The sequence below is a fragment of the Heloderma suspectum genome, chromosome 5 (assembly GCF_057233095.1).
Source record: "Heloderma suspectum isolate Gila_16-S chromosome 5, 16-S_ref, whole genome shotgun sequence".
NCBI classification, from domain to species: Eukaryota; Metazoa; Chordata; class Lepidosauria; order Squamata; family Helodermatidae; genus Heloderma; species Heloderma suspectum.
This window is the reverse complement of record NC_139462.1, coordinates 155,967,917-155,992,911: the sequence shown is the minus strand read 5'-3', so window position 1 is coordinate 155,992,911 and position 24,995 is coordinate 155,967,917. Positions and strand designations below refer to the sequence as shown.

Genomic DNA, 24,995 nt, shown 5'->3' with positions numbered 1-24,995 from the left:
TCATTCATATGCAGAAACGTTATGGAAAGGAGACATTGCTAGTGTGAGAACCAAAGGATGAAACCTTTAATTCTACCCTTAAAGATGGCCTAAGAATAACTTTAAATAAATAAAAAAACAATGTTGACTCTGATGATGGGTAGCGTAATCTGCACTTGTATTCACCATAAAGCAGAATAAAGCCTCCACCTGCTTTCTGCCATGAGTCATCCAATGCCAGACTCTTTGCCAGATTGTCTGCATGGTGTTTTCCTTCCATTGTTTTTGTATAGTTATTGTACCTTTCTTGGTTCTCTATGTTTTTGCCATAGCAATTCCATCAACAAATTTACAATTGTGAAATACTAGACTTAGACCTATGAAACATTTTCACAGTGTGTATTTTGTTCCTACCTGTTTGCTTTTGTTGTATTGTATCCTGCACCAAAAAAATAAGGCAGAGAGGAGGAATCTTTTCCTGCTGCTCCATTCATGCTTCCTTGCCCAGTTGAGCTAAGGATATTGTGCAAAAAAAACAGCCTTTTGTCCTCATCTCTCCTGCTGGATCTAAGTTGGATGTGCATCAAGGTGTGCATCGGATACTGCCCATAAACATTGTGTGCCTTTCATTAAATGCACAGCTGGATGTATATCTGCATTGAAAGCAATGCAGTGCAGACAAACCCTCTCTGTACTTGGATGTGCATCTGATTTACCCTCTGTCCTTAAACTGCGAGGGAACATTCTTGTAGTTTAAAGCAGGGTTGGGGAACCTCCGTCCTGTGGGCTGGTTCCCTATCCGGCCGACCAGCATCTGCCCCAGGTCCCACCCCCTCTCCCAGCAGGGAAAAGCTCTTACCTCCAATCAACTGGTGATTGGAGATAAGAGCTCTTATCTTCAAGGGAGAGGGGGAAGGGCCTGGGGAGGAAGCCTGTAGAGGCTTGCCCTGCTTATTTCTGAGTTGATGTTCAGAAGCTTTGTTCTGCTTATTTCCAAGTAGGCTTAAAATTTGGAAGAAACATATTTTGCCATGCCCACTTTGCCTTTGACCATATCCATAGACAGAATGTGTTCCCTGAGACCTTTTCGAGATTGGAATTCAGCCCTTGGACTGAAAAAAGATTCCCCAGCCCTGGTTTAAAGATTCCCTTGGGGGGTGGGATAGGAGCTGGATTTGGGCTTGGAGAACACATGCATGAGGGTGCACTTTTCTTTAAACTAAGGGAGCATTCCCATTTCACAGTTTAAAGAATACTTTGGGGGTCAAATTATACTTGGAAGCAATGTGCTTTTGGCCAACCCAACCCCCCCCCCCCCCCGGTCCCATAACCCTTTAAACTGCAAAGGGGTAGTTCCTTGGCAGCACACACATTCAACGCTTGGTCCCTGCCAGTTTCTTGGGACGCAGAGCATTTTAAAAAAGCAAACAGGATTTTTCTGTATGTGTTTGGGGTCCTTCCCATCTGTAGGAACTTCTCTACCTCTGCCTCTTACCCTACTTTGGCGTCCAGGGTAACTATTTCAGGGTTGCCCACTTTACTAATGAGGGAGAGATGCTCATTTGGTGCAACCCATGTATATATGATTTTGGAGTTCATTGTTAAGTTTTATAATTTATCATTCTCTTAATCTCTTCTAGTATTTTAAACCAGCAACTCCTCTAGCATTATAGTATTTCAAACCAGCAATTCTGTATTATGAGGCAAGACTGTCACACATGAAAAAGTCTGCAGAAGGAGAATGTTATCTCTAGCACTTGATATATCATATTCACCTTTTGTAGTATTTAAATACTATCAATAAAAGTTATTATAATCTCTTTCAAGTTAAAGGTAGAATTTGCTGAACTCCTTTTAAAAAAGATCCTCCCCCCACAATCAGGCTTGGTAATTAATCACTGCACCCTCAATATCTGTCTTTCAAAACAACCTGGAAACAACCTTTGAAAACAAGTAGCCCCTTTACCTGAGATCCTTTATTTTAACTGGGTTCTTCTGCATGCACAGTACTTGCTCTACTATTGAGCTATGCCCCGTATAGTTTCTGGCTTGCTTTATAAATGTGCCCTTTTGAAGGAGGCTGGACAGTAACTGCCAAACATTCATATTAAATAGAGAGTACTGATAAGGAATTATTTAGGTATGCTAGCAATGTTATAATATACCCATCATATTGCCTCTCTGCTTCTACTGTCACTTGACTTGGCTTTTTCAGCATACATGTCAGGTCTGGCTCCAGGATTGAGGGGTCCTTGGCACAGTACGTAACAGTGACCGCCCTCCTACTTTCCTCCTTTTCCCACTCTGCTCCCTTTCCTACCTGTTGATACAGATAAATATGCTACTTTTAATTTGTTGTATGTGAAGCACTGTGTTGAAGATTAAAATACTGTTGAGAACAAATGCCAGCATGTAATTGCTTTGTATGAGGCATACCAAGGTTCATTACAGTGGTGGTATATACATGTTATAATAGGGCAGATTATTAATATTAAGGTTTCAGATGTCAGTAAGGTGCAACATTAAATAAACATGTAATCCAGATTGACATTCATATTTTATGGGTGTTGGTTGTATTCACAAAGTTTGGGCATGCGTTTGTGGACAGGAGCTCATCAGGAGGCTCTACTTTCAGATTAGGTTCAGTAAAGAGATCAGGCTGAAAGTACAGGAAGGAGCTTGTTACTATCAGACAGACCCTGATATTCATTCCTCCCCTTGGGGAAGTATTCACCAGAATATTAAAAATGCCTAGCCTGGAACTTGAAGATCCAGACCCTATGAGTCTCAGTATCATGTTATGGGCTGTTTGTTTTGAAATAACTGCCTAAATTGATAACTTATTTCTTGCAGATATCTTGCCTAAATCTGAAAAAAATGAGGATTTTGCACTTGTTGCGACCGTCTTGCCTGATCTGGATTCAGTGTCTGTACGTGAACTTGAATATTGAGGTTAAATTTATAACGGTGGCCAAGATCCAAAGACCTAGTCAAGGACTTGGTCATGCTAAGAGGGATTGACTTATTTTCTTTGAATAGTAGACCTCCATGCTATATCAGAAACTGTTTTAAAAATTGTCCTCTTAGTTACAAAAATGGTTTGCCAAATCGTTGGAGGAGGACTGATATTTGAGAAGTATTTGACAAAGCCTATAATAGCAGTAGTTGTGCTGTCCTTGGGATCCTAGCTGATATTATTCATAATCAGTCAGTTCAGTTTTATTGTTTATAACCCTAGGTTATCACAATATAACAAACAGAAAATATCAAGAATATTACAAAAGTAAAAACGGACAAAAATGGACTGATAGACTGGGTTCACACAGCGTGACAATTGGTCATGGGTAAGAAGGTAGAGTAGGTTGTCATGTCATGCAAACCAGCAGGGCTGCTTGTTCATGGGCAATAAGCCACCCTGACAACCCATGGGTTGTTCTTGGGGTTGTTCAACCCATGATGGGTTGGTGTGTTATCCAAACTTGGCACTGCCAATCCATCATAGGGTGCAGGCATCAGCAAGCAAGTTGCTCAGTAAGAGTGGCAGAAAGCGCCACCACTGTTTCGGAGCAATCTTGCCCATGAACGAGTGACAGCCCCTCCAACACTGCCCAAGTGGCACTTCGGAGGGGCTGTCACTTGTTTGCCAACACCTTAATTTTTTTTCCCCGTGTCCCGACATTTATGCACATGGGGAGATTTTTTTTTCCGTGTCCCGACATTTATGCACATGGGGAGATTTTTTTTCAGCCCCAGGAATGTGCACCTCTGCATTTTTTAAAAAAAGTTTAATTTGGTCAGAGTTGTGCAGTTCTGGCTGTCAAAAATATATAGGCTTGCCTTTTCAGTTTCATCTGTCAAACATACAAGGTAACTGACAAGATGAGACTCTATATAGGTTGATTTGACAGCCTTTGATGGATGACAGGTGGGGGAAAGTGGTCAAGATCACCCCTTAGCAATGTGATCTCCAGTGTTTTAAGCATTGCTCTGACCCTTGGAAGTACCCTGGTTTGAACCCACATTTGCTCGAGTCCGCAGCAAGTGTTTTTCACAGAGATCTACAAATCACCCCCTTTTTGCTCCCTTTCGTACTAACTGTGCCAACCTTTGACCGCTGTTAAAGGAGCTGTCAGAGGTTGCTGCAGTTAATGCAAATGGGAGGGAAAAGCAGGTGGCATGTAGATCTCTGTGGAAAACACTCACTGGAGACTTGGGTGGTTGGAGGGGCAGCAACTCTCAAATAACCCACAGGCTGTTCTAGGGTTATTGGAGGGTTGTTTCCCCCCTCAAACAAGCCATGCCACCCAGGTTCAAACAACACAAGCTGCGTTTGGGCAGGTAATTAGGGACATGGTGCCCAGCATGTTTTGATCATGCAAACTGGGCCACTGAGTAGACAAGCTTAGAATCTTGTTCCACATTTTGTAAAGGTTGTGTTTTTACAGTGGTTAGTGTTTGTTTACATTGATTTAAGGGGCATTTAAAAACTGATTTATATTAAAGCAGTATGAATTCAGCGGAACAGTTCATATGGTGATTGCTATGCAATAAATTTGATAAACGCATGATCATACAACAAATATAGTGCAAATCCACTCTAAATATAAGTATTTAAAATGAAAAGTCAGTCATGCCTTCAGATGGACAAGATGCACCAGGGCACTGTGAAATCTCCTAGTTGTGAAGTCCAGACTGTGGCCTCCGTGATCTGTAAATTGCTCCTTAACCCACTGTGAACACACAGTATTATACATATGCACATGGAATTGGTGAAAAGCAGAAATATAGATTACCATGTACTTTCAGAGTAGAATTGTTCACTGATATTGAAGAAAAAGCCTATAAATTGAACTTGCAGTCCTATCAGTATAACTCTTAATACTACTGTGTCATTAAACATTTCCTCGATTATTAAACTTAATAAATTATACAGGAAAATCAGAGCATGCTTATTTGATCTTATGCAAACACTGCCAATATCTGTTCAATGTAGTTACATCAGACAAAGCAAGGACACTGTGTGCTTGATCTGTTTCTGTTGCATGTTTGACTCTCTAAAGCCTAATGCACATCGTGATTAGGCTTTGCTGAGTTACTATGATATGCAATTGACATTTTTTCATTTAAAATTTGTGCTCTCAGTAAATGTAATCATTTTTAAACTAAAATCTCAATGCTTCCTAGTATAGCAATGCAAAATTTGCACAACTATGGGAGAATGAGCGGGATCCTGTTTTGCTTATGACTGTGCTTCATTGATATTTCTGGCAGGGTTCTCGGTTGATGAATGATGACAGCCTAAACCACAGTCATAAGAAACTGGCTCCCTATGGCCAAATATATTTATACACCACCCAGCACAAGTTTATTTGGTGCCAGCTGCTGCCTGCTCCAGAAGCTCAACCCAGCTTCCTGTTCCCACCAAGTGTTGTCAGTCAAGTGTTAATCCACCACTGCTTGCCTCCAGCTGTCAGTGAACATTGACTCAATTCAGACATCATGTCAAACCATGGTTTGTGCTCAGCCATTCCCAAGTATAAAGTAGACAAACTCTGGTTTAGAGCTGTTTGTCTGTTTTGTTTTCTGCTCATTCAGTTGATGTTGTTGTTCAGTCGTTCAGTCGTGTCCGACTCTTCGTGACCCCATGGACCATAGCACGCCAGGCCTTCCTGTCCTGCGCTCTCTCCCGGAGTGTGCTCAAGTTCATATTCATTGCATCGGTGATGCTATCAAGCCATCTCATCCTCTGCCATCCCCTTCTCCTTTTGCCTTCAGTCTTTCCCAGCATCACGGTCTTTTCCAGAGAGTTTTCTCTTCGCATTAGATGGCCAAAATATTTGAGCTTCAGCTTCAGTATCTATCCTTCCAATGAGCACTCAGGGTTGATTTCCTTTAGGATGGACTGATTTGACCTCCTTGCAGTCCAGGGGACTCGTAAGAGTCTTCTCCAGCACCACAGTTCGAAAGCATCAATTCTTCGGTGCTCAGCCTTCCTTATAGTCCAGCTCTCACAGCCATACGTTACTACTGGGAAAACCATAGCTTTGATTAGACGGACCTTTGTCGGCAAGGTGATGTCTCTGCTTCTTACTATGCTGTCTAGGTTTGCCATAGCTTTCCTCCCAAGGAGCAAGCGTCTTTTAATTTCATGGCTACAGTCACTATCTGAGGTGATCTTGGAGCCCAAGAAAGTAAAATCTGTCACAGCTTCCATTTCTTCCCCTTCCATATGCCAGGAAGTGATGGGGCCAGATGCCATGATCTTCGTTTTTTTAATGTTGAGTTTCAAACCAGCTTTTGCACTCTCCTCTTTCACCCTCAACAAGAGGCTCATTCAGTACTTGCCTTCATAAATTCAATCCCATGCCCGTGATGCAGCAGCCTCTGGAGGCTAAGTATTGGAAGTAACTATGGTATGTTGATTTAGATATCACTCCACACCACAGGTAAGCTTCCTTAACCATGGTCTGGAATGATGTCCGAGTTGAATCATTGTCTATGTTCTCTCACATTATAATTCCTGTGCTAAGTTATTAGAAATTAGTGGATCTGTTGGCATGCTTTTCTGAGAGCTAATTCTGTTGTTAACAAATGCCTTCTAATACTTTGCAACAACCTGGGGGTTTTACCCTCTGGGTCGTTGTGAATGAGCGAGTGTGCTGTTGCTTGCTTCCCAATTGCTCCTTCTGCAAAACAGAGAAATAACAAACTGGTGCATGTCATATTTTAGAAATGTCTTTATAGCAGAACAACATTTTGAAACATTTAAATTGCCTGTTAGTGACATAGGTATGGATCCAGAGTTGCCCCTCCATGAATGAAAGGGCTCCTTACATTGGCAGAAGGAAACAGGATCCAGTGGAGACTTTCTTCCTTTTATTTCTCCTTTTTATAGGCAATTTTAAACAAAGATTTTGAAAAATTTCCACATCACTTTTATGCATCTTGATCTTTTATCTTTGTTTCATGACTTCAAATTTAGTGATACTGCATTTATTATATATAAACTAATTTTATTATATATGTTTTTTCACAGCAAGCCGTTGACAGTGAAGTAAGAGCAGAACTGGTTCCTTCAGTGACAATAAAGGTATTGTGCTTTGTTCAGATTATAAGAGAAAGATAAGATTCGAAATGTACTAGCAGTTTTGACATAGTTGTCCTGCCCTTTTAACAGAAAAATGTGAATTAGACATAATAGGTGTGTTGATGTGGGTGGTCCTAGAAAATGTACAAAAGTGATTGAGATTTAGGTGATTTGTATTTCTTTTGATAGGCATTGAAAAAGAAAAATTAGATTGTAAACATTGTAGGTCTACATATATTTTGGGAGTGTTCAGGAGGAGTAAGGTAAGAGAAATATCTTCTAGAGTCATGGAGATAATTTTTAAATATACTTTCAATTATAGAACCATTATTTATGATCTTTAACCAGTATTTTTCAAAGTATAAAGTAAACCTCTCTAGAAAGATGCCATGTCTCATTTAATCAGAGCCAGTGTCAGGGGTCATCATTGTTAGTCACCTGCCCAGGCCCACAACCGATCCTCTGCTGATCTCCAGAGCCCTGCTCCTCCTCTTCTTCCTTGCTGCTGCCTTTCACTTGTCCCCTCCAAATGTGTGAACAATGACAAAATCAAGGGGAAGGACCAGCAGCCTCCATTTTCCTTGACCTCTCCTTCTGAGCAATGATGCAGATTGGGCTCAGCGGAAGAGGGCAAGTGAATGTACAATGGTGAGAGTGGCAAAAGTGGTGGGCCCCCTGAGCATATCTTCTCCAGGGCCCCCTAAAATCTGGAGCTGACACTGCCCTGAACTTCACCCAGTGTCTTGGGTCAGGAGATGAGCTGCGCCCAGCGCTTCACCTTTTTTCAGTCAGTCCAGTGGTAGAAGTTGTTGACACCACTCTTTGGGATGCTTACCAGTAATGAAAATTAAATAGGTAACCTTGTTTTTTAAAAAGGTTTTTGCTGCCATAGAGTTCTTCCTCATAAGTATGTGAATTGGCCTTGCTTCCTTTTTCATTTCGTGAGCCTACTTCTGGGATTAGCAGAAGATTAAAAGCTGCTGGGTGAATTGCTTGCTTTTCTTTAATTATGCTTGGAGAGGGAATTACGTAGGCTTATTATGACAACATTAAAATAGCTGTCTTTATGGCTTGTGTGTGTGTGTCCACTTATGTGTGCATGCATGTGTGTGCACACACACTTTCAGACAAGTAATTTTCGTTAAATAATAATTAACTCTAAATTTTGTTCTCTTTAAAAATTCTCATTTACATCCCAGTCCCCTGCATACTTCAAACCAGTTCAATCAGACTAGTTTCCAAATGCGCATAGGATTGCAATTACTGGCATTATGGTTAGCTGCTGAAATAAAAAATGGGAAACATTTATCTTGGCTTGCACAAATTCCTTGAGTGAACCTGAGCAGTAACTTGGTTTCCAGACTAATAGGTTATGCCTTTAATCATGACTAATCATGACTAGTATAGCTTGAACTCTTTTTTTAATGTTGAATATGTTTTCTATAAATGTCATAATGATGGTGGAGGAAGGAGAATCCTGGATTTAGTATAATAACAAACTAAGCTGAATGTAGACCTATATGTTCACTGCAGTGGAATTATGTTTAGTGAATAATTCCATAAAGTTTATAAAAACGATTTCATGACATATACAGAATTCCATGGAAGATCTCAAATTACTATTTTGATGGCATTACAAAATCATATTTTTAAAGTAGTAATGCATTTATTTTGCATGTCTAGTTGCAATGTGTTCTAATTAATCTGTTATTTCTTGTAAATACCTTTCTAATTTTTACGTCCGACAGATCACACTGGAGAGCAGACTGTTAACGCTTACGAAATTATCAGTATGTGTTCAGCCTCCTTTAGCACTGACCCAAGACAACTTCGTATTGGAATTAGGTAAATGGTCCTATTTTGATCTATAGCCATGTTTGTTTTCTGTTTGCTTTCCAAACTATTGGTGCTATGCCAATGTTCAATAGTATTCAGAAGTTAGACTTTGTCATATTATACTGTTTTTATGAACTGTATATGTTTGTAGTTTGAGTTTGTTCACGCTTTTTTTAAAGAATGAATTTAATTCATTCATAGGACTGAATTGGTTGACTTCATTACTAATTCAGTTCCCATGTACATATTTCATTTAATTTGTCAGAAGTAGTAGTAAAAATTATTAGACATGGATAGGAATGAAATGAGAATTTAAAAGTAAGTGTATTTAAAGAGAAGACTAAAGTGGTGATGCCATACTGGCATCTGTGCTACAATATAAATCAAGGGTAGATAACATTTTTGGGCCTGGGGGAATGTTTGACATTTTAAAAAAGTGTCCCAGGCACTAGGGTACAAATTGCCATGGGGGATATAGGCAATCACAAAATGTTGGGGGCGCTCTCCCTCTCTGGAATCTGACTTTTCTTGCCCTCCCCCCAACCTGAATTCTGTTCTCACCTTCTCTCTCTTTCCCCCACCCCAAGCAGTTTTTTGCCAGGGGACTTCTTTCCTGGTGTCATCGCTCCATTGATTTGGATAAAGGAGGGTAAAAGGGTGCCCTGCCAAAAAACACTGGGGCTGGGAAGTCCACCCACTGCCAAGGGATGCTTGATGGGAGGTGGGTTTTCCCCCTCAATCTGTTGATTGGCAGGGGACTCCCCCCCCACTTCAAGCCGATGGAGGGGAGGGGAGTGCAAGGGGCCTGGCAAGCACATTTGAGGGGCTTGGTAGGCGCTGATAAGTCCTATGTGAAAAAATCCAATTAAGTTAAAAGCAGACAGTGCGATATTGATATGTCATTGAGTTATGATAAGATGCAAAGACATGTGTGAGTTATTCTCCCCAACTGGGAGTGGTGGTGCTTTGCACTTACACTTCCCATTTGATACAGTGAACTGCTTTTAGCTGCTGTGACTTTCAAAACAAGTTTGTAATGTGGAATTGGGGTCTCAAACAGTACACATATACACATATATGCATACACACATAGCCTGCTAATGCTCACATTGCTGGGTCATATAAAGTAGCTTTTTGGATTCTGGCTAGTAAATATTACTAGAAGTCTGCAGATAGAGACTGGGAATTGCTTGCAGGAGCTTGTAGTCCGGTTAATAGACCTATCCTTTTGCTTGGATGCTTCCTGTTTTCTACAGTGGTTCCTGTAGTGTGGCACAGAGTGGTAGGTGGCAGTATTGCAACCAAAACTCTCCCTACGACCTGAGTTTAATCCCAGCAGAAGCTGGGTCCCAGGTAGCCGGCTCAGGTCGACTCAGCCTTCCATCCTTCCGAGGTCGGTAAAATGAGTACCCAGCTTGCTGGGGGAAAGGTAGTCACGACTGGGGAAGGCAATGGCAAACCACCCCGCTATAGTCTGTCATGAAAACGCCAGCACAAGCGGCATCCCTCTAGGAGTCAGCAATGACTCAGTGCATGCACAGGAGGAACCTTTCCTTTTTTTCCTGTAGTGTAGAAAGTGCTGTCCGTCTGGAAATGTTGCCTAGAGGCTCCCTCCTTTCTGAGCCAAAGCTGTGGCAAGTGAAGCAATTTTGAAATGACATAGTAGCCTCGTAACATATGACACAAAATTGGGAGGGATAGCTAATACTTTGGAAGACAGAAACAAAATTCAAAGTGATCTGGATAGACTGGAGTGCTGGGCAGAAAACAACAGAATGGCATTTAATAGGGACAAATGCCGAGTTCTGCACCTAGGAAAAAGAAACCAAATGCACAGTTACAAGATGGGGGATACGTGGCTCAACCACACTACGAGCGAGAAGGATCTTGGAATTGTCGTCGATCACAAGCTGAATATGAGCCAACAATGTGATGTGGCTGCAAAAAAGGCAAATGCTATTTTGGGCTGCATTAATAGAAGCATCGCTTCCAAATCCCGGGAAGTACTAGTTCCCCTCTACTCAGCACTGGTTAGGCCTCATCTGGAGTACTGTGTCCAGTTCTGGGCACCACACTTTAAGAAGGATGCAGACAAGCTGGAGAGGGTTCAAAGGAGGGCAACAAAGATGATCAGGGGACTGGAAACAAAGCCCTCTGAAGAGAGACTGAAAGAACTGGGCACGTTTAGCCTTGAGAAGAGAAGACTGAGGGGAGATATGATAGCACTCTTCAAGTACTTGAAAGGTTGTCACAGAGAAGAAGGCCAGGATCTCTTCTTGATCATCCCAGAGTGCAGGACACGGAATAATGGGCTCAAGTTACAGGAAGCCAGATTCCGGCTGAACATCAGGAAAAACTTCCTGAGTGTCAGAGCAATACGGCAATGGAACCAATTACCTGGGGAGGTGGTGGGCTCTCCCACACTGGAGGCCTTTAAGACGAGGCTGGACAGCCATTTGTCAGGGATGCTCTGACTTGGATTCCTGCATTGAGCAGGGGGTTGGACTCGATGGCCTTGTAGGCCCCTTCCAACCCTACTATTCTATGATTCTATGATTCTATAATTCCTATAATAGTTAATAAAGTTGTGATGCTTATAAATCTGTAGATATTAATGCATGGAATTATCTAGCTTTAGGAGACCTATGTTATAGGTGAAGCTTTACTTCTGGACTACGTGGTATATCAGACTGATTATTATGATACTATAGTAGTTCTCTGGGAATGAAGGAATTGACTAATGGGTAAATATAGTTTTCAGCAGTTTAAGTATTTTGTATGTATTGTTTACAGATAAATTTTATTGCATGTATTTTTCTGTGTGAGCAATGAACTATGATTGAACAAATGGTATAATGTTTTGGTATAATTTTATAGAAACATTTCTAAGTATCTTTTTTTAGTTAACCTTCTTTCTATATGTCTGTCCTTACAGAGTCATCTGTATCTAAAACAGTTGTACTCTCTGCCTTTCTAAAGGGGAACAGCCCACCAGCAGATCTGGAAGGTAGTGTTCTAGCTTCATATAGCACACCAACAGGTAAAAAAGTGAACAAAACATTTTGTAATTGTGCTTGTTGAACTTTTGTTTCAAGGTACATTATTCTGTGTAGCATCATTGTAGAAGCAACTGCATTAGCTTTCTCACACAACTGAAGTATCAATTTACTTCATCCCTTGAACTGGAAAAGGCCACTGCTAAGGGTTAAAAGTTAATCATGCTTTTACCCATTCCAGTCTTTTGTCTCCAGCTAAGCTGTCAAGTACTGTGTCCACCTGTGTTGTGATTCATTCCTGCATAGAACTTGAGGGTTAAATGGTTACAGACTCTCATTATTCCACCAGCCTGCACCCTTCTGGGGCTATTTATTTATGACATTTTAGAAGGAAACCATTCCTCAGACAATATAGAAGTCAGTCTATTAAACATTATTTGCTGATTTTGTCCCTTGTATCCATAATTCACACCATTTTGAAATGTGTAATTCTAACACATCTTTCTAACAAATCAGTTCCTTTTATTGTTGTTCATGTTCTGTGACTGATGTGAACATTGCGTTTAATTGAAAGGAAAATCACTCTCTCAAGTGCAGAGTTAAGGCATAAACTTAGAACAAAAGCAACTTATCCCTTCAGTGTAAGTGCATACTTACAGAGCTGGTTTGCATGATCAAAATAAGCTACCACGTATAAACCATTTATTTATGCCATAGTGGCTTATTTAAATCATGGTGCATGCGGGGCACCATTTCCATAATCACCACCCGGGCGTGGCTTGCTGTTGTGTCATCCAAATCCTGGCAGCATGGCTTGTTAGAGGGAGGGAAACAACCCTACAACAGCTCATGGGTTATTGGAGGGTTGTTTCCTCCTTCAACAGACCATGCTTGCCCAGTTCGGACGACACAACAAGCTGCGCCTGGGCAGTTATTATGGAAATTTAAATAAGCCACCATGGTTTATTTTATCATGTGAACCAGCCTGTACCCTTGTAAGCACATCTGGTAGCCTTCATTCTGCATAGTGACATGAGCTAGTAAATAACAACCAAGGTATGTTCAATTCATAATTACATTCACATTGGCACAACTAATATTTTGAGGAAGGAAAACTGAAAATAAGTATATTTTGTAAGCAGTGAATTTATATAGTAATTACCAAACCTTAAACATGACATCAAGTTAATGAATAGCTTATGGAACTGGCTATAGAGACCACTATTCTTTTTGCTGCCTCATAGTACAGCCCAAATATAAAACCACGTATACAGAATTTCAGTCTCTGACCTCACGTTTTCAACCACTCAAACAAGAGAGATGGCAAAGCAACAAAAAGAATTTCCCCCCATACAACAAGTACTGTCTTTCATTTGCCCATCTATGGCTAGCCACCAATGGAGCACATAGATGCTTGCAAGATTGTAGAGCTAGGGTAGGCAACATGGTGCCCATGGACACCAGTGCATCCCTAGACACTTTTCTTGGTGTCCACCAAGGTGCCCTACCCCTCCAACTTTTTTAATTAACACATTTTCTTACCAGCAGCTGGGATTACTGTAAAATAAGTTTCTGCTGGTGCTAAAAATAGTGGGTTCAAAGGAGTTTTTTTAGTGTTCTGGGGAGCAAACCCTACCTTTCCCTTATACTCAGTCTTTTGGACAGGTTCCTTATCCTTTGCTGCACTTCCCATGACAGCCATTTTGTGGTGGTACCCAGGACAGTTTCTCAAATTGCTAAATGTGTGCGTGACCCCAAAAGGTTGCCTACCCCTGCTGTAGAGAATCACCACAATGTGGCCTTACCAAGTCACAGGCATGCCAAAAATGGTAAGGGTGACAGAATACTTACTAAATCAAGATCTCAAAATTAAGACACATTGCATTGACACATCATGACACACTTTTGAGAATTGGATAACCCTCTAAGTGGCATCCCTCTAGAATATTTCAATTGGATGTCCAAAAGGAAGCATTGCTGTATTTGGTATGCAACCAATGTGTGCAGATGACCCCTTCCCCTCCTGGTGTAGCCATTCTCCTTATTCCTGTTCCTTGATCTCCAGTTTCCATAATCACTTCCACAACCTTTGCCTGTCTGCTTTTCATTCAACTGCTTTTGTTCTGTTTTTAGAGGAGAGTGTGTGTGTGTGTGTGTGTGTGTGGCGTGGGGAGTGACCTACATTTTCTTTTAAGTGTGACCTACATTTTCTTTTAAGAAGCTAGGCATCTTTAGGCATAATGTTTAGGTGTTTGCTTACTTTCAGTTAGTCGGTTATATAGTGTTTGTTCTTTTCCTTCTCCTTTGCTTTCATTGGTTTTATGGTAGATCTCAGTCCAGAAGGTGAGTGAGAGACACATTGGACCAAATAAATATCTGTGGAAGTTGTGTTTTGGATTAAACAAATATAGTAGTGAGTTGATTTCCTGTCTGACTACAACTGGGAGCCCAACGATCCTAAGGTGATTGTATCACCAAATACTGCTATTGTGAAGGTCAATGTTCTGATTTTATGTAATTTGAACTTCAGTTGAATTTGCTCAAACTGTACTTACTCCATTTCATTACATCTGACTCTACTGTATATATACCTGCCAACTGAGATATTTCATGAATATGATGAAGTGGACCCTAGTTCACCAAGGCTTATTTCATAATAAATTACTTAGTCTTTAAGGTGCCACAGAAATCTTTAATGTTTTTGGTGACTTACATAACAAAAAACCTTAACTCTACTTGTGTTTTCATTTGATGAAGATTTAATTACTTATAAACTTGATAAAATAAATCCAAGTTAGGCTGTATATTCAATCACTTAGTGGAAGTGTGATTACTTCAGAACTCTTACCAGTTTTGATTAGTGCATGAGGGGATATCTGCTGTAGCCTGTCTGGGCCAGATTAATGCAAGAGTGTCCAGGTGCATTACTGACTATTTAAGTGAATGGCTGCAGTGCACACCGATAGATAAAAGGAAAAGGGTGTACTTAAGGATACCTGCCCAGGTGATCCCATTTTCTTTGGGAAAGCAGATGTGGTCCTTCTCTGAACAGTCTTGATGTTCTGCTCTAGCGGGATCAGACTCTATGCTAGGCAAACACAGGGACAAATCCAATAGGCAAGTCAGTTAAGCAGGCAAATGGTCAAGCACAAAGGTTTCAGTCCAGTATGGGATCAGGCTAAGGCAGGAGTGGTCAAGACACAGGCAGTGGCCAAAGCACAGTATTACCAGGCAAGTAGGTGGTTTTCAGAAGAGAGGTCCGAGGTACAGCCAAGGTCAAAACATGGAGGAGTAGTCCAGTAGAAATGCAGTCCAAAAATCAGAGACAGGCAGGAGTTCAGTAGCATGAAGGTTCAAACACAAGGCAAGTTCAGGGATACAGAACACTGGAGCTGAAGATAAGACATTGTTCCAGCAACGTTTAGACAAAATCTGAAGGCTTATATAGCCAGAGCTTCCTGAGCCCCACTGAGAGATAAGCTGTAGTTTGGTATAGGCTCTCTGGTGAAAATGTTACTTGTGAAGAGGGCCTTGCTCCTGAGGAGTTCTTTCCTCTTGAGGAGTCCTCATCTGTAACTGAGCAGATCTTCTCAAAGGAGCCCCATTGGCCTGCCTCTTGATGTTATGAAGCTCTTGCGGGCTAGATAGTCGCCCAGCTTCTGCCTCAGAGGCAGAACTACCCTCCTCCTTTGGGGATGGACCTACAGTCATCTCCTCTGAGGGTCCACACTATCCCAGGTCGCCTGACATGGGTGGCTCCTTGGCATTATTTGTCTCTGGGAGCTCTAGCTCCTCGGAGGAGGAGGATTCCTCCAGTAGGGACATGACACTTGATACTTGCCATCCAATTACTTTCTTCCATAGAACTCAGTGGAAGCAACTAAGCTTGCTCTTATCTGCATAACCCTCAGGTTAAAGTTTGGTACTCAGGAACTGGCTTAACGTACGTGTGTGTGTGTGTGTGTCCCCACTCATGCATGTGTATTCACACAAGCTAAGAGTTTTGTTACATTGATTTAGCTAATGAAAATCTGACTCAAAAGTGATTAATTGGACAGATTACTTAGCTTATATTAACATTTTAAAATAAGTACGCAGGATTTCAGTTGCTCTTATATCTGTCAATGAAAGCTAAGAAACCTAAAAAATATTACTAGATGAAAAGTACTGAACTCTTTTGCAAGATGCTCCAGGCGATTCCTTTATATTTTGTGGCTAGAAGATGAATATTTGGGGTACATATCTATTTTCATTTTTCTTATCTCTTTTAGAGAAAAGTTTTAATGTTTGGGGGGTTTGAGGTGCAAGTGACAATCTTTGCAAGTTTGCATTCATAAGATAAGGTGGCATATCTCTCTGGTCTGCCCAAAATAAAGCCTCTACACCTAAATAACAGCATATTTAGATTTAACGAACTAGCCATGTATGTATGTATTATGTATGTATGTATGATTTGTTACAGGTGCACCGAAAGTTGCCCAGTGCAAATTTCGATTACCCTTGCAGTTAGTTGGCTTCCCAGCTCAGCCTTCAAAAACAGCAAACCACAAGTTAACTATTGACACCAACAAACCTCCAGTCAGCCTTGTTACCCTTTTTCCAGGTAGGACTTCAAATAATGTTTCTCATATAATACGAGGGATATACCTGGAATATTTTAGTGATGGCATATTTATGAGAAAAAGCCTACATGCAAGATACCTATTTGGCCATCTGCCTTGGTTTTTCAGCTTATCAGATATGTAGTTCACAAATTTAGAATTTTGTCAAAGGTCTGTTAGGTTTTGTTAGTGTTTTGTTTTACTGAAGCTTATATTTGAAATTACTATCTCACAGCTTCCGATCAACTATTTTGATACATTTCATTTCTTTCACTATATATAAAATTTATTTATTTTATTTTATTTATTTATTATATTTATATCCCGCCTTTTTTCCTCCAAGGAACTCGAGGCAGTGTACATAATCCTCCTCCTCCATTTTATCCTCACAACAACAACCCTGTGAGGTGGGTTGGGCTGAGAGTCTGTGACTGACCCAAAGTCACCCAGTGAGCTGCCATGGCTGAGTGGGGACTAGAACCCGGATCTCCCGACTCCCAGTCCAGCACTCTAGCCACTACACCACACTGGCTCTCCAAGCAAGGTCCATTTAAATAACACTATCTATATACAGGAAGCTGGGTTTTGTGTGGATGTAATGTTATGACACATTCCAATTTTTCAGGCCCTGAAACAAATGTGAGAGGGGGAGAAAAATACTTGGGGCAAAACCAAATGCCTACAAATGCCAAAAATGTAGAAGGCAATTATTGTCATGTACTTACCTTCACTTTACTTGAGTGTGGGAAGGGTATGTGTAATACTGATAGCTAGCAGAGAGAAGAGGAGAACTGAGAAGCCAGATCCTGTGGCTCAAAAATTTCAGAGCCACTGCCAAGGAGAAAAGTGTATCACACATTGGTTACTGTGCATGAGCCCAATCTTGCAACAAAGTTAATTGGCAATCATAAACATATAGGCAGAATAAAATTTGGTTTGTAGGAAGATTGCAGGAGTGGTAGCACTAGATGCCAGCATCTTAAGGAGTAAAAACACTTAAGTTCTGTAAAGGCAGATGAAACCCAGGTTATACTTTTTAAATCTCTTGTGAAATTGAAGGAAAAACTGACAGATCACTCATAAGTACACTTGCTAGGAAGTAAGTGGAATTAGCAGTACTGGATTTCCAATAATATTGTTAAAGCTCAGGTTATATGAGGGTTTGATTCTGCAAGGGCAACCTCAGTATACTGGTTAATGACAGGCATCCCTATATGTTGGTACTCTGTAGATAGCCCTTGATCTTTGGTGTACATGATACGAAGCTATCCGGCAGTAGTTTTTGGTCTGAAATTTTGTCTCTGAGTTAATCCAGAAAGGGAAACATACCTAAGGTACACTGACATAAACTGTCTAATTATATTCTGGTGATAAAGGGACTGACAGATGGCCACTGCCAGTTGGTCCTTCTGGCCTTCCTAGTATCCAAAATGCTGATTTTACAGCTGTGGAAGGAAAAATTCCCCCTGTCCCCCATCTTATCTCAATGGATGGATACTTGTTTAGTTTTGAATATGCAGCCTACCAAAGGCAACAACTTATATGGATACATACCTGAATGTTTGGAGAGCATACATGGACACCTATGCCTGATGCCACAGATACATGGTGAAGAACTGGATAGTAGGGTAATGTCATTCCTGTCTGCTCCGTAATACCTTTCACTCACACTCGCTCCACCCCACTATACCTTCTCCTTATGCTGTAAAAGCTAGAATAATGCAGAATGAAAACAAAACTCTCCTGTGTTGGATCCTAAGATCCCCACGTCGAAGCACTTCCACATTCTCATGGCAGAGGAACATTCTGTGCCACTCTAGAGCTCAGGAGAGTTTCCACTCTGTACCACTCTGGAAGGTCTCCTGATTTCTAGAGTGGCTTTTGATGGGTCTGCAGCCAGGGAAGAAAATCAGTGCATTCCTGTGCATGAGCAGAAGTGCCGTCTGCTCATTTATGGGAATCTTTAGATCCAATCTACTGTATAAAGTAAATTAGTCTTAATTAGATGTGCTCAAATAGCTAGTTGTATATAGTTGTAAAACCAGAATGCACATGCAAGTCTGATAGGTAATAGTACACAGCAATGACATAATTTATAAGAAAATGCATTGCGACATTCCCATCCTAATTCTCTATGCAATAGAGAGCAAAGTCTCTTAAATGTAAAAAGAGATTTGGCCCCAGCGTTTGTTAACACGATGGACAAATTGTGCAAATTGTATATATTTTTTTCTTTTCTTGCAGACTTTGCTGATCAGGCTGATGAAGATCAACTAAATGCTTTAGGATTTCAGTTATTAGCTGGGACCAAAGTCACATTACTTGCTTCAAAAACATCACGTGAGTATCCTGATTAAATGAAGATCTTCTCATGGTGATATGTCACAACAAATTGTTTACAGTGTAGCAGTTTGTATTTATACTAGATTCTTTAGGAACTTTCCCAAGGATCTGTACTTCATTCAGTCAAAAGGGAGATTTTTTTTCAAACGTTGTCTGGTGTTAATGGATGTTGGTCTAGTGTCTTCCAAACAATTGCATATAGGACCAGTGCACACAACAGTCTTTTTCACCATAATTAAGGGAGTTAGGTTGGCTGCTGGATCGCATACTTTCAGCCCCTCCCTCTTTGTCCTGAATTTTCCTGCCGTTCCACTGATGCCATTAACCATGGTTAATGCTAAAGAGGGAAGGACCATGATACAGTGGTTGACCATAACTTTGTATGCAGAAGGAACCTAATATCACCATTTTAAAAAGCATCCCAGGTAGTAGGGCTACTGGTTAGAGTAGATAGTAGTTGGCTAGATAGACTAATGGTCTGGCTGACTATAAGGCAGGTTAATATAATCCATAATGCTTATATCAACACCAACCTTAACTATGTTTAATGTTAACAATGGTGTGCCCTAATATAGGACTGTTGATTATATTGCCCCTTTTTGGACTGCGGTGTCTGAAATTGTTACAGACCACTGGAAACCACAAAGCATTTTAGGGATATGCATTTACTAATGTGTTACATTCCAGCTCATCTGGCCATCAGACAAGGATGCTTTGAGCCTTCCTGTTGCTAAATGACTCACTTTACAAGATTGGAAAGGGAAACCTTCAGTATACCAATGATCTGAGGACCTACTTTCTGTTTACTCTATGTACCAACAGCTTAATGTGGACAACAACATATGGACTCATATATAGCCAGCTTTCTGAACACTTATACCTACAATTCTTCATCCTTAATAAATGGGATTTAGCCACTGTTTGGCCAATAGTTTTCCTCTCTTGTCCCCCCATCCCTCCCTTTCCCTTCTATTACTTCCTCTTTCTGCCTCGCCTCCTGTCTCCTCTTCTACAGTGTTGTTGTTGCATTTATATACCATTTTTCTTCATTTGATGTTTGTTCCAAATTCCTGGTCTATGTTACTTGGGTTAAAATCTGTACTGATACAGTCCTAACTATGGTTAAGGCCAGCAGCATAATATTGTATGTGCACCAGTTTCTGTGTTGGAGGAGCAATGGTAGTAAAAATGTTTTCTTATTGACGAATCTGAAGATACTGGCCAGGATCCAAAGAGCTGCTTTAGGCATGCTGTAGGAGTTAGGCATCCTTGGTGAGATTTTGACTTTGTGTCTTTGAACCTCAAATCCCCATACCAAAGCACATCTGTTTTTGAAAACCACCTCAATTTCAAAAGCGGTTTGCCATGTATCATGGATGGCTGCTGATTGGAAAGTACAATCCCAAAGCCCTTTTGGGTGTACAGAGCTAGTTGTGAGGTTCTTTGGTCCTTTTTTTGTTTTAATCTTGCATTAAATGCTTCTTTACATTAAGCTTATTTTTTAAACATTAATTGAATGTATAGCATTTTCCCACTTGTATAAAAACAAGTGGCATAGAACTACCAGTAAAGCAAGGGGACTGGAACTGTGAATGAATATTCAAGGGCCTCTGTTCTGGTTGTGTAGATAATCTTTTTAAATCGCCCAGAGAGCTTTGGCTATTGGGTGGTATAGAAATGTTAATAACAACAACAACAACAGTGGAGATGCTGCATGGAATCATCTAGATCTGGTGGCTTGTGAGCTTTCCACTGATAACTAGAATCCTTAAACTGTAGAAGACCTTAGTATCTTTCAGCGTAAATCTTCTGATGGGAAACATCTGGACAAGTAGTTATTTAGAGACTCTCACGATATCAATTAGTTTACTTTTACAGGCTTCATTTCTGTTTGTGTTTGGTTGTGTGAACATTCTTTGACTGTTGTATGATAATTTTTAATATTTGTTTAAGTTGACTGTAAAATATTTAAACAGTTGAAGTAACTGGAACATTCCATAGCAAAGATCTGAGAAAACTTATAGATTTTTTATAAATAGTTTTACATATGAGCTAAAATTAGAATTGGTTATTTGGATTCTTGTTTTACAGAATTGTTAACTTAAATGATGTACGTGTGTGAACAAGATCTCAGCCAATGGAAGTCATTGTTCATTCATTAAACGAAGGAAAAGAAGTTTTAGATTATCCCACCAGAGCCTTTGCTAGCTGAAGTGTGTTGTAAACTTGTAGCTTAGAGTGCTTAATCTCATGATGATCTTTTCTCCCACCAATCATTTTCTTCTCCATTTGGGTTTGTTTATTCACAGATGTGGTATGATGCTTGCAATCTCAATATAAGCTTTCCCACGGTACTACTGATTGAAACTTGCTCTGATATTTGGCATGATGTGGTCTAGATGATGCTACAATCCTGGACACACACCTGGGAGTAAGTCCCATTGACCTTGGTGGGGCTTACTTCTGAGTAGCCAGCCATAAATAAGATTGCAGTATCAATCTACTTGCCTATGTATGCATGCTACTGTACTGTTTTGCTTGCTGTGACTCTGTAAATATTACAGTACCTGTTGGTGAGAACTAATTTATTTTTTTTAACACAAATTTCCCTTGTTCTGTTCGGTAAATTCCTTTGGTAAAGCCTGCCACTTTTCACAGTTTGTAACAGCCACAGGTAATGAGCACAGAACAAAAGTAAATATACAAAAGACAAGTAGGACCTGTAATAAAAGTGTTGCCGTATATCCTCAACCTGTGAAAGGAGTGCTGCTATTGAGTGCTCCAGCCAGTCTGGAACAGTAGCCTTCTAGTCCTGTTCAGGCCTTGTTGGGCAGAAGGGGGAGTTTCAAAGGGAATGGGATGGGAAAAAGGACACTTCAGCCCATCCCCCCTCCAACCCACTGTTGTTCAGTTCAGGTAGCAGATATGAATGAACTCTGCCTGAGACCCTGGAGAGCCAGTCAGAATAAACATAGGAGCTTAGGAAGCTGCCTTATACTAAGTCAGACCATTGGTCCATCTAACCCAGTATCGTTGGCACTGACTCGCAGCTCCTCTCCAGGGTTCCAAGCAGGATTCTTTTCTACCCCTATCTGGAGATGCCAAGGGTTGAAACTGAGACCTTCTGCATGCAAAGCATTGCTCTATCACATTGAGCTATGGCTAGGTGGTACTGGTATTCAGCACTTTTCTATGTTCCTATAGTGATAGTATTGCTATATTGCCAGGGCAAGAAGTTCTAAAGAGTACGAAAGGGAAAAGGTGTCCCTTTCCCATTCTTCTTTCTGAAACATATCTGTGCAAGGAGGCGAGTTTTTTTAACTTCACAGCACACATTCCGCCCCCCCAACCCTAATCTCCATGATAATATTAAAATTCAATTAACAAAAACCCTTTTGGTTTAACATGTTTTGTTAAAGGTTTTCCATGTTCACTTAAGCTCCCAAATGCTGGGAAATTAGCTGTTATTTAGGCAATATGGATATACTATGGTATCCTATGCTGGGGCTAGTTCCTGCTTCACCACTGTCTTGGAGCTAAATGTCTGTCAGTGACAGAGAGGTGAACCGAAGTCCCAGATTTTGTCTGTGCACTGGAATAGATGCATGGAGTCTATGCCACTGAAACCATCATGTAACTTAAGCTCTCATTCCATGTTATAAATACCCAACTAGCAGCCAGTTGGGTACATACGTTGATTGTGTTTTAACAAGACTATGCCGCCAATGCTCTGATCATGTATCTGCTTGCTTGTGTTAGTTCACTCTTCTGCAGCTTATTTACTCGCTTATCTTCTGGGGCCTGTACATTTAGTTGTGGAAATTGTTACCTCCCATTCTAACTAGAATCAATGTATTTGCTTACTTGTGTTAGTTCACTCTTCCGCAGCCAATTGTCTGCTTTGTTTATTTCTTCAAGGGCATAGAAAATGCCAAATGAAGTAGGGAACTCTGCGTTATCTATTTTTTAAGAGACAGTATCTCATAGGAAGGCACTGTCTCCCTCTCCTCTCAAACAAGAAGTCCTAGAGTTTCAATAAAGAAATATTGTTCCGTATACAGTCCTAGAGTGTGGCTGTGTCAGGGAAAACTCTGGGAACACAGGATTTCAGAATGTGTTGATTTTTAACTTTTTTTAAAAAAGTCCCACAGTTTGAGAAACATAGCTCTAAACCAAAAGAGCTGCTAAATAAAGCCAGGGTGTTTTCTCCCTCCCAGGAACCCTGTGGAATATCCACAGGTTCTTCATCCATCCTCATATGCTAGGTAAAGTTGTACCTAGTGAATGTCTGCCTGTCATGCACCTGGTAACAGTACTGGGTTCTCTGCTCCTTACAAGGAGCCTTTTTCCTTTATGAGATACAAGGTTGGATGGTTTATAAAAGCCAAACAGCAGCACTGAGGCCTAGTCATTTCGAGATTAAAATGAAGCCAAATTGTCAGAAGCAGTTGTGTGCATGTGTATTATAGGACCCCATGAGTACAGAGAAAAGAAATTGTGATAGTGGTCACTAGCTTAGAAGACTGGTTTAAAAAAAAAAAAACTAATATGTTTAAAGGAGAATTAATGCCCCAGCTCCTATTTCCCACCCCCAAAGCCTCATTCTCTCCCAATTGCCTAACCGTAACTGACGTAATATCCCCCCTACTCCCCTACTCCCCTTCTATCCTGTCTCCCTGGTAACCAGCCTCACTTACTCCTATTCTGTTCCCTTCCTTCCTCTTGTAAGATCATTCTGAGCATGGTTGAGGACAGACTTTATGGACTGCCATAGGATAGAATGGATATTTTAAATTTAAAAAATACAAACATGTTACATGACTACTAGGGCACAGCATGTACTGGACTTTCTCCCTGACCTGACACAACAAACTGTTTCCTAAAAGCTGCTGTACTAATGGAATACTCAGGTGATAAAGTTCAGCGCTAGCAAAGTCTATGAGAAAGAAAACAGACAATACCTGTTGGACTTTAAACTCATATAAAAAAGCCATTTCTCACTCTTTCTACTTGGAAATTGGCACAACTGTTCTCAAACTGACCTGTCCTACACTGCTAAGTCTCAGATGAATCCATTGACTCATTTTCTGAGTATAATCTGTTGAGCCTACTGCCTCCCTGATTTCTGGTTATAATGGTGGAAATGTGATGTATCCAATCCACCCCTAACATAGGTCCACAGCTGTAGCCATGTAATCATAATTAAATCCTTTGAATAATGTATGCCCCTTTATCCAAATTTAGGCAAGTATTTCGATGCTAATTATGGGTATATAAGGATGCTTGTTGTGGTATTTAAATGCTTCAGCTTTGTGACATGGGACTTCTTTCATGTAGTGCCCCATTTGGTTCTTAACAATTTTTGATTACTTTCAAAATTGAGCATGGGCTTACTCAATTAGCACTGAAAGCCTTTTTCATCAGTATTCTGTTATCTGCCCTTGTATATAAAGGTTTTTGGAAAAATTAATCTTTAAATTAAAAATTTTCCCGGAAATTATAAACGTTCCTATTTTGATAGTCTTAGAATGGAGGAACACAAGTAAGAACTATTTGCCTGCTGATCTTAGCAGAATTGTGCAACTAATGAACTTTCATTTATAAACTAGATATTTTTCAGAGTGTTCTTTAGCTTTGTAACTTTATGAAATACTTTAGGTTATTTATTAGTTTTATTCTTACTTACCACTAAAACTGAAGTGTTTGTAGTATTTTCTTTCAATTTGAAACAAGTGATGGCCTTAGTTTTGTCCTGAAACCACTAATTTTACATAAGGGGTACTCTAAAGTTTTGTTCAATAAGTCCAGTCATTATGCTGGAAATATATCTAGAAATAATGAAAATAAAGTTGAATGTTATCATTTACAGATGGTTTTCTGGTTTTAAAAGTACATGTTTTTCAATAAAACCTGACTATTTACCTTGTACACTGTAAATAGAATTTGTCATTGTCCCATCAGTAATGTGCATTTTCTGGGAATTATGCCAGCAGAATGTTACATAACCTTAGATTACTAATCTTATGAAATTGTTTAATAAGAAATGTTCTAAATCTCTGCTTTTTGGGGGGCTTGGCCAAACTTCTAAGAGGCAGAACATTATGTTTAAAATCTATGTTTTTGTTCTATTCCCACCATCTTATTTTTCCTCAC

The 24,995-nt window shown here is 40.3% G+C and overlaps 1 protein-coding gene across 3 annotated transcripts in view; it reads left to right on the top strand.

The window, feature by feature from the left end:
• Nucleotides 1-24,995, top strand: part of BBS9 (Bardet-Biedl syndrome 9) — a 364,215-nt gene that overhangs the window by 53,054 nt on the left and 286,166 nt on the right. For all 3 annotated transcript variants that reach the window (XM_084857892.1, XM_084857890.1, XM_084857893.1), the window contains exons 11-16: nt 2,833-2,909; nt 7,016-7,069; nt 8,815-8,911; nt 11,838-11,942; nt 16,361-16,501; nt 18,744-18,839. In XM_084857892.1, the coding sequence (XP_084714018.1) occupies nt 2,833-2,909; nt 7,016-7,069; nt 8,815-8,911; nt 11,838-11,942; nt 16,361-16,501; nt 18,744-18,839 (570 nt within the window). The remainder of the gene's footprint in view (nt 1-2,832; nt 2,910-7,015; nt 7,070-8,814; nt 8,912-11,837; nt 11,943-16,360; nt 16,502-18,743; nt 18,840-24,995) is intronic.